General features: G+C 44.3%; 2 protein-coding genes across 4 annotated transcripts in view; one reads left to right on the plus strand and one right to left on the minus strand.

Annotated features, from left to right (window-relative positions):
* Nucleotides 1-3,069, minus strand: part of RIC8A (RIC8 guanine nucleotide exchange factor A) — a 23,505-nt gene extending 20,436 nt beyond the window's left edge. For both annotated transcript variants that reach the window (XM_024197826.2, XM_024197818.2), the window contains exon 1: nucleotides 1,799-3,069. The gene's annotated coding sequence lies outside the window, so the exon portion shown is untranslated. The remainder of the gene's footprint in view (nucleotides 1-1,798) is intronic.
* The window catches only part of BET1L (Bet1 golgi vesicular membrane trafficking protein like), an 8,601-nt gene continuing 2,305 nt past the window's right edge, over nucleotides 2,238-8,533 (plus strand). Inside the window, exons 1-3 of one of the 2 annotated variants that reach the window (XM_024197876.1) lie at nucleotides 2,238-2,278; nucleotides 5,443-5,534; nucleotides 6,354-6,410. In XM_024197876.1, coding sequence (XP_024053644.1) covers nucleotides 2,254-2,278; nucleotides 5,443-5,534; nucleotides 6,354-6,410 — 174 coding nt within the window. In that variant the 5' untranslated portion in view covers nucleotides 2,238-2,253. Of the gene's footprint in view, nucleotides 2,279-3,602; nucleotides 3,681-5,442; nucleotides 5,535-6,353; nucleotides 6,411-8,533 lie in introns of those variants that run through there. The other variant, XM_024197883.1, reaches the window with a different exon arrangement.

Genomic DNA, 8,533 nt, shown 5'->3' on the forward strand with positions numbered 1-8,533 from the left:
TCTAGAATACTGAGGCGCCTGTATAGCTCTGTAATTGGAGAAGATGGGAGGATATACCGAACGCACTATAAAAACTCCTGTCTTGAGGACAGATAAAAGGCATCTATAGGCCAAAGCTTGTATCAGCCAGGAAACCAATGTATTTTACAATGATATTAAATAATTAGATGTGTATTTATATGCAGATAATACTCAGATTCTTTGGGGCTAGGCATGTGTTTAAGGTTGTTTGTAAAGCCTTGTGTTGATACATGGTCCTGAGAGACATAGTTAATAAATAATATAATACATTATTGAGTGCGAGTCCATAAGTTTATGTATGTTTATATTTTCTATAGCTAGATGTTAATTCTGCACTAAATATTGGTAGTGTAAAATTACACAGTAAGGCCATGATCCTGCGATGAGTCTCCTGCAAACCCCCACCCCCGACTTCAGTGGAGCTCCATCCAGAGCTCATTGCAGGGTGTGCACCGATTCTATGGCATTACCACAATAAAGCTGAAGGGTGCCTACTGACCACTCACCATGATGTGCACCCTGAAGCATGAGAGCTACTAATAGGGCCATTTAGGAAATAAATAAATAAATTTCTAAATTAATGGAGATATCCTATCTCCTAGAACTGGAAGGGACCTTGAAAGGTCATCAAGTCCAGCCCCCTGCCTTCACTAGCAGGACCAAGTATTGTTTTTGCCCCAGATCCCTAAGTGGCCCCCTCAAGGATTGAACTCACAACCCTGGGTTTAGCAGGCCAATGCTCAAACCACTGAGCTATCCCTCCCCCAAATGGAAGACAGAGAGTAACACAGCTCTCAAGAAGTACCAACCACCCCCCAATCCCACCCCCCTCAAAAAAACACCCTAAAAGAAATTCTATACAGTTGTAGATTTAAAGATGGAAAAGGTGGATCATCTAATCCACCCCCTTTGGGCCATTGCAGGATTGTTCCCTACAGCATATTCTCCAGCTCTTTGTCCAGGCCAGTGTGATAGAGCTTCCACCACTTCCCATGGGACTAGGGCATTTAGACCTCACTATTTGGAATTTTCATCCTGTTTTTCCATCTTGCATTTTTCTGTTTAACTCATGAGGAACTCATCCCATTAGTTTTAATTCCACACCTAGTACCAGTCTGTCTTTGATGCCCACACCCACCAAAAATATATAGAAGCTGGTCTTTGTGCTCCTCCCTCTGGTTCTGCAAACATTTAAACATGTGCTTAACTTTAGTTCTGTGAGCAGTCCCTTGAAATCAGGGGAACTGCATCCGAAGAAGTGGGCTGTAGCCCACGAAAGCTTATGCTCTAATAAATTTGTTAGTCTCTAAGGTGCCACAAGTACTCCTTTTCTTTTTACTCCTGGTTGTAAAGTTCAGCATGTGTGTAAGGTCTTTGCAGAATCGGGGCCTTAGTCTTTGTTTAGCCAAACTACACATGTGCATGTTTTTTAACCTTTCATAATAAATCAATCTTTTCAGAAATCATGATCATTTTGAAGGGACAGAATGGGACAAATAGTAACTATTTTACTAAAAGTAGGGCCTGGGACTCTGCAGTAGAGACAGAGGGCATAGAAGCAAAATGTCTGCAACAATTAACAATAACCATTATAATAATTATTAGATTAGATTTTAAATGATAAAATGTTGCTAAATCAGTTGAAACAACTCCATCTTCCAGATCAATGAAAAAAAGAGTACAGATGCAAGATGGAAAAACAGGATGAAAAAACAAACAAACATTAGGAGCTACTATATGTTAAATGATAGATAGATAGATATAAAAAGCACATTACCTTTACTTTAGCTTTCCTTGCTCAGATTTCCTGCCTTATTCCTGAACACAGCAGCTGTCCCTCCAATGCAACGTTTAGTGAGGGCACCTGCTTTGTTTTTAAACAAAAAAACTTGTTTTTTCAAGCTGGGACGCGGGAGGCAGGGTGGAATGCGGTGTCATTTGCCCGGCTGAGTTGCTGTTCCTAGGGCAGGGTAGGGGGAAAGAGAAGATCTTTCTCTCCTCCCCACTGTCCAAGGCGAGCGGGAAAGGGAGGGTTTGTGTGTGTGTGACTCATACGGAAGTTGTGACCCGTGCTGTTAACGCTGCATCCGATAACCGATTCAGAAGGGGTGGGTGGCAGCAGCTCGGGTAGGGAAGAAGACACAGACAAAAGAAAAGCTGCATTACTGGAAGTTTGGAATCTGGGGAGGGGCAGAGTTAACTTCCAGGGATCCGCCATAAGAATGTTAAACAATGGATGCTGAACACCCTTTTTCTGGTAGGATTAATGACAAACAATGAAAAATCCTCTCCTCTCCCATTGTGTTTGAGACTGAGTCAGATGAAAAAAAAATTCCTAACGTAAAATAATCAAGCAGGGCTGGGCAAACCTGTTCTTTCTCTATGTTTTTCGCCTATTCGTTTTTTTTTTTAAATATGTAATATTTAAAGCTATGAAATATAAAATAGCAAACATTATGGAACAAACAAGGCATGTGCTAAATATCACTTCTCAGTCACCGTTTTTCTGATCTCTTCCATCTCCCTCTTTGTTCATTCTCGGTGTCCCAATGGTGTAAATACTTACTGCCACGCAGAGAGTTCCTCCCTGAGTGGTCCCGCTGATGGAGCTCTCTAAAGCCTAGATCCTACCAGCTGTTCCCCATCGCTGGAACCTTGCACCTCTCGGGGGCTCTGTGCAGGCGTCTGCTCACACGAATCAAATTGCAGGCTCAGAGATAAATAAATAACATTTTGTCAGTGTGAGAAGGAGACACAGGAAGTTTAGACCAGGATGTTAGACTTTGTTAATTAAAATAAACTATAGAAATATTTTCTATTCCACTCAAAGCTTATTTTTTTTAAATGTAAACATTCCTATGTTTCACGTTACAACAAGCCCAAACCAAACAGCATTGCAGTACTATCACTCAGGTTTAAAAACTGAACCCTGGGGGGATGGTTTGCAGCACTGAGGCCTATCACCAGGTGTGGCACTGTCTAATCTGCAAACCCTAAACAAAGGGGAGCAGCCAATCAGGATGCTGGAATCTCTCCAGGATTGTCCTGGAGTCTCCAGGAGAAAAAGATTAATCTTTAATTAAAGCCTATCATGTTATGGGATGAAACCTCCAGGAACACCTGGCACCAAAACTGGCAACCCTAAGCTTGACTGACCCAAAAGGGTGAGAGAGCAGGGTGGGTTACAGGCCTACAGGGACCCACAGATCACACAGGTGTATTGCTGATGTAGACTTATATCAGCACGCAGGCCGGTGTGGGGCCCCATTGCAATGGGTCTAACACAACTAGCATCCACCCTCTTGCCCATGGGTCGGTCCCCAGACGGTGGGGCACGACCCCGTACCCTGCTCGGCATGGGCAAGCCTGGCCTCCCTGCCCGGCCAGCCGAGGGACACCGGGGGACTGGATCGGAACTGTCCGGACAGAGGGGCCCAGTTATCCGGTCAGAGGGGAGGGGAGGCTGCTGGGCGGGACGCTCCCGGACCGGTGTCTCCTCCCCCTCACAGCCGCCCGGGCTCGGTGGCAGGGGAGGCCCCGCCCCGGGAGGCGGAGTCACTGTGGCGCCCCGCCCCCGCCAGCCGGAGCCGCCCGCCAGCGGCCGAAGCCGGATACGGAGGCACCGGGACGGGACGCGGCCATGGCGGACTGGGGCCGAGGTGAGACAGGGCCGGGCTTCAGTGCGCTGTCTCCTCCCCCGGGCCAGCGGGAGCCCCGGGCCCAGCCCAGTCCCGAGCTCGGGGCCGCCGCCATCTGTCCGGGCCCGGGCGCCCGGCTGGGGAGAGGGAACGGCGGGGCCTGGCTATTGGTGGGGGTCTGGGAGTGAGGTGGGGCAGCGGGGCCTGGCAGTGGGGCGGGGCCTGGCAGTGGCTGGGGGTTGCTGGGGTTTGGAGGAAACTGGGGGGACAATGAGGCCCATGGCACGGTGGCAGTAAGGCATGGGGTGGAGGGTGGGTTTGGGGTGGCTCTGGTGTGGGGAGGGACCTGTCAGTAAGATATTGGGGTGGGAGGACAATGCAGCCCATGTTGGTAAGATGTGGGGTGGGTAGTTGGTTAGGTGTGGGTCTGTGGGGCAGCAAGGGGCATATCAGTACAAAATAGGTGTGGATGGGGTTGGCTTGGTTTGCTGGTAGTTTTGAAGTTAGGGAGGGGATCAAAGGATACGACAGTACGATCAGGCAGTCACTTTGGTTTCTTGTTTAAGTATCTTGTGCATGTGGGGTTTTCTAAATAGTAATTTCGTAAAACAAATTTAAAGTTAACATTCTAGGAAATGGGTTACTCCTCTACCTCCCTCCCTCCGGCAACCACTGCCATGGAGGATGCTCCAATGGGGCTGTCTCTTCTAGATCAGTGGGGGCCGTGAGCAGGTTTCAGGGAGTCCGCCAAGCGCGGCGTCACTCTGCTTGCTTCCAGGGCCGGCTCCAGGCACCAGCGCAGCAAGCAGGTGCTTGGGGCGGCCAATGGAAAGGGGCGGCACGTCCGGCTCTTCGGCAATAGGTCCCTCAGTCCCTCTCAGAGGGAAGGACTTGCCGCCAAAGAAACAGCAGCGGTAGAGCTGCTGCAGAAGTGCGGCCGATCAGTAATCTACTGAGGACTGGTGAGGGATGTTTTGGACTTGTGTGTGCATGCTCATTATGAACTACAGGCTCCCCTGCCACCCCAAGATTTCAGCAGTGGTTCCTCCATTTAAGTAATACTCCTTACTTAAGTTGGCACGACTATCTGGCTTAGACATCCTCATATGGAAATTGTTACAGAAGAACAAACTACTATTATTTATTATTGCATATGTACACAAACACACTCTCTAGCCCAAGCTTTTCCAAAATATGCACCTGTGCAGCTAAGGGCAGAATTAGGCATTTTTTTAGAGCAGGGACTCAGATGTAGAAAATGTCTTTGTCAAATGCCTGATGAATTTGCTATTCATTTCAGACCAATGATACCTGGCACAGTAGTTCAGGGCTGAGAGAAACAGTTTCCTGAAATATTATTGCTCATAGTTGCATAACCTTCCATTTAGCATTTGTCTGAAAAGCAGCCTTAAAAAGAAGGCATTTTCCCAAAAGCAGTGGTGTGGTGTTTTTTCCGTAGTTCCTTGTAAATGACTCTTGCAAGCTCCATAAGGTTTTAGTAGTAGTGTTTTGCAATTCTGTAGTACCTTTTCATCAAAGGATCTCAAAGTTCTTCACAGGCATTGATCTTTACAATATTCACATAAAGTAGGTAAGCATTATTATCCCCATTTTACGACTCTGCAAATGGAGGCATAGAAAAGTTAAGTGACTTGCCCAAGGTGTCAAAGCAAGTCTGTGGTAGAACTGAAAATAGAAATCAGAAATTATGACTCCATTCCTCAATTTTAACCAGTAAAATACATTGCCACTTGTTGTATCATAACCAATAGGACTTTTTCAGGTCAGAGTCCAAATGCTGTGGACGATATGCTAGATGTGGAGAATAAGCGTATGGCGGACAATCTAGCCACCAAGGTCACCAGGCTGAAATCGGTTAGTTGCTAACTTCACATCATACATTTTCTTTACTGTTTTACATGGATGTTGAGAGTACATAGTAGGTTACAAGGGGCTGTCTTATTTATTCAGCTTTTGAGAAGCTTTTAAGTACATCACTGTCTATTACTGGCCAGGTAGCTAACTTTTGCTATTGGAATGTCCTGGGGAATTTTATGAAATCCTCATCCCTTGTTTGGGATTTAACTGTGTTACAGGGTACAAAATTGTCTGGTTTTAGTGGCATCCAGAGAAGGAATTCGGTTTGGTAAGTGAATGGGGGGTGAGGTCAAGATATGCAAAGATATATTGTTAAGGGTGCCGTCTTTGGAAGGAATCAATAAAACCATATTAAAAATATTCATGAAAAAGATGTGTGTGTGTGTGTGCAGTGTTCCCTCAGGATAATATTCCTGAGACTAAATCAGTTCCATTGGCTTGAAAAACCTTGATTTACGTACACTTCTTAATGCAGAGACCACAGTATTAGCAGAATACTGGAGTCTGTTTTCCATTTTCACTTTTCCAGTATTTGCATGGTGACTTCATATACAAAAGTTTCTGTCTGTGGTTGCTTGTAGGGCAGAATTTCTGATGCTGGAGATATCAGGAATTTCTACTGCAACTATTGCTGTGTAATAGACATTCAATTTTTTTCATTGGACTGAACAAACACATTGTGTGTATGTGTGGGAGGTGGTAGGAGTGGTGGGCCACTCTTGTTTGTGTGCTTGGAATGTCACCAGCTTTTAGTATGTTAGGAGTTGATCATTTCACTTGGAGACGCTGACACTTGCTTTCCTCTGTCTTGAGTAGCTGGCACTGGATATTGACAAAGATGCTGAGGATCAAAACCGCTATCTGGATGGCACGGTAAGAAACTGATAGAAGTCCATAAGGGGTGAAAACTTCTGTGCTGAATCTCAAGAGTTGTCTTCATTGTTTGAGTTTCATAGCAGCCCAATAAACAGCACCAAATTAAATTCTAGCAATTGGGTTTGGCAATGTCTCAAATGCTGGGTGATAAATGTGAAGCTATTTTGTGTGGGCCTTTTGGTACATAGTCCAACAGATACATACCAGCTGCTAATATCATTGCGTCTGATCAGACTAACACAGCTAGCAACTAGTAACAGGAACCATTGGAATAAAACGGTATATTTTAGAAATACAGATGGAGATTATCTATTTATTGGGATTAAAACCTCTGCCTCTAAAGCTAATATTCAGATATAGGCCTTTCTTGGACATTTTTGTTTATAACTTTGGAATTGTTTATAAATATGTCAGGATTACTTCCCATAATCTCTGAAACCCATAAAATTAATCAGGACTTTGTATTCACTACTCTTTTTGGAAGTGCAGAGGCTGGGACTCTGTGCAAATGCGTATCTACTCATGTCATCAAGTATCTTATTCCTTCCACTTACCACCTTAACTTTCACAGGTATTGTGAAAAACAAATATAATTTATAAAACAAAAATAAAATCTGGTTAGGTATTCTAAACTCTGGCTGCTGTTGGAAGATCCAGGAACTTCAGGAAAGGCTGAAATTGCTGTGCAGTGTGTGGGCTAGCAGATGCCCTAATTTATCATTCTAGGGGAAAAGACCTTAATTTCTAACCTCCATGTTTTTAATGTCCAATTTATTTCCCCTTTATTTAACAAGCTTAACTTCACCCCCTATTGCAGTCTTAAATTGCTGTACAAATTGTATGGTAGCAACAGAGAGAGAAGATCTGTAACATAGAGCTTACCCACTGAGGTTTTTGGAAGAATTCTGAAAGGAAGGGAATCCAATGCAGATGTTTGAGAATGGGACTGAGGTGGTCATGCTGTTACTTCATGAGCGAGATCAGGCAGTGGCTTTTCTGCACATGTTGGAGTCTGGAGAAGCTGCGACATGGAGGCCATAGAGAAGGTAACTGCAGGATTGAAAGCAAGATGGGATGAAGATCTATATGAAGTCTTCAACAGGTGGGATCCATACATTCACATACAAAGTCAGAATTGGGAAGGAGAGGAGAATGGAGGTTGATGGTGAAGGTTAGCAGCAAGATTATGGGCAAAAGGCCTTCATCTGACTCTTAAATCAACAAGGTATGTTCAGGAGATGAATTTGTGCTTTTACCTAAGAGAAACATTTCAAATAAATGTCTTGGAGGAAACTGGAGCAGAAGCCACAAATTACGTGTAATTAAGGAAGACTGGAGGGAAGGATGCAGCATTAAAGTTATTGGATAACATGTTCACTTGAGTGTGGCTGAAAAACTATAGCAAAGGATAAAAATGGGAGCGATAAGATCATAATGGAGAGGGAGAAAGTAGATGGAAGAAAGCATATGGCCAATAACTGAGCCCTGTTAAGTTCTATATAGGAGGGTTCTTGATGCAGAAGAGAAACCACTACTAGTGACGAACAGCAGTTGGGTAAACAAGGGAACTGGAGATGCCTACACATCTATGGAGGTAGCGTAACAGGAAAGAACGGTCCAAAGTCTGCATTGAAGTCAAAGGTTAAGAGGAAAAAAGAAGTAGTTATCATGAGAAAGGAGACAGTCATTGAACTAATCAAGGGAAAGTACATTCTGTGCTATATCCAGAGTCGCACTTCAGACTGCCGGACTTCAAGAATATGGTTCTCTGAGAGGTGACTGAGAAAATAGCCTTTTCTCCAAGCACTTTGAGAAAGGAAAGGTTGGAGGTTAAGAGAAGCTTTAATTAGAGTGAACAGCATTAGATTTGGGTAAGGAAAAGGAACTGCTGACAATGATAATTATGTGAGAAGGCAGAAACAAAAGATAGAGGAAAAGGGGGGCTTGAGAGGAGAGAATTTGCATTACACTAGGGTCTTTCATTATCTGATGACACAGCACTGAGCAATATGGTGTTCTAGTCTGCAAATACCATTATAATCTAATGGAAAGAAACTGCACCTTTTTCTAAACCTTTGGGCTTGTCTATGCATGGAGTTATCCCCGATTAACTGCATGTA

The sequence above is a fragment of the Terrapene carolina genome, unplaced genomic scaffold (genome assembly GCF_002925995.2).
Source record: "Terrapene carolina triunguis isolate 2854851 unplaced genomic scaffold, T_m_triunguis-2.0 Scaffold90, whole genome shotgun sequence".
Taxonomy (NCBI): domain Eukaryota; kingdom Metazoa; phylum Chordata; order Testudines; family Emydidae; genus Terrapene; species Terrapene triunguis.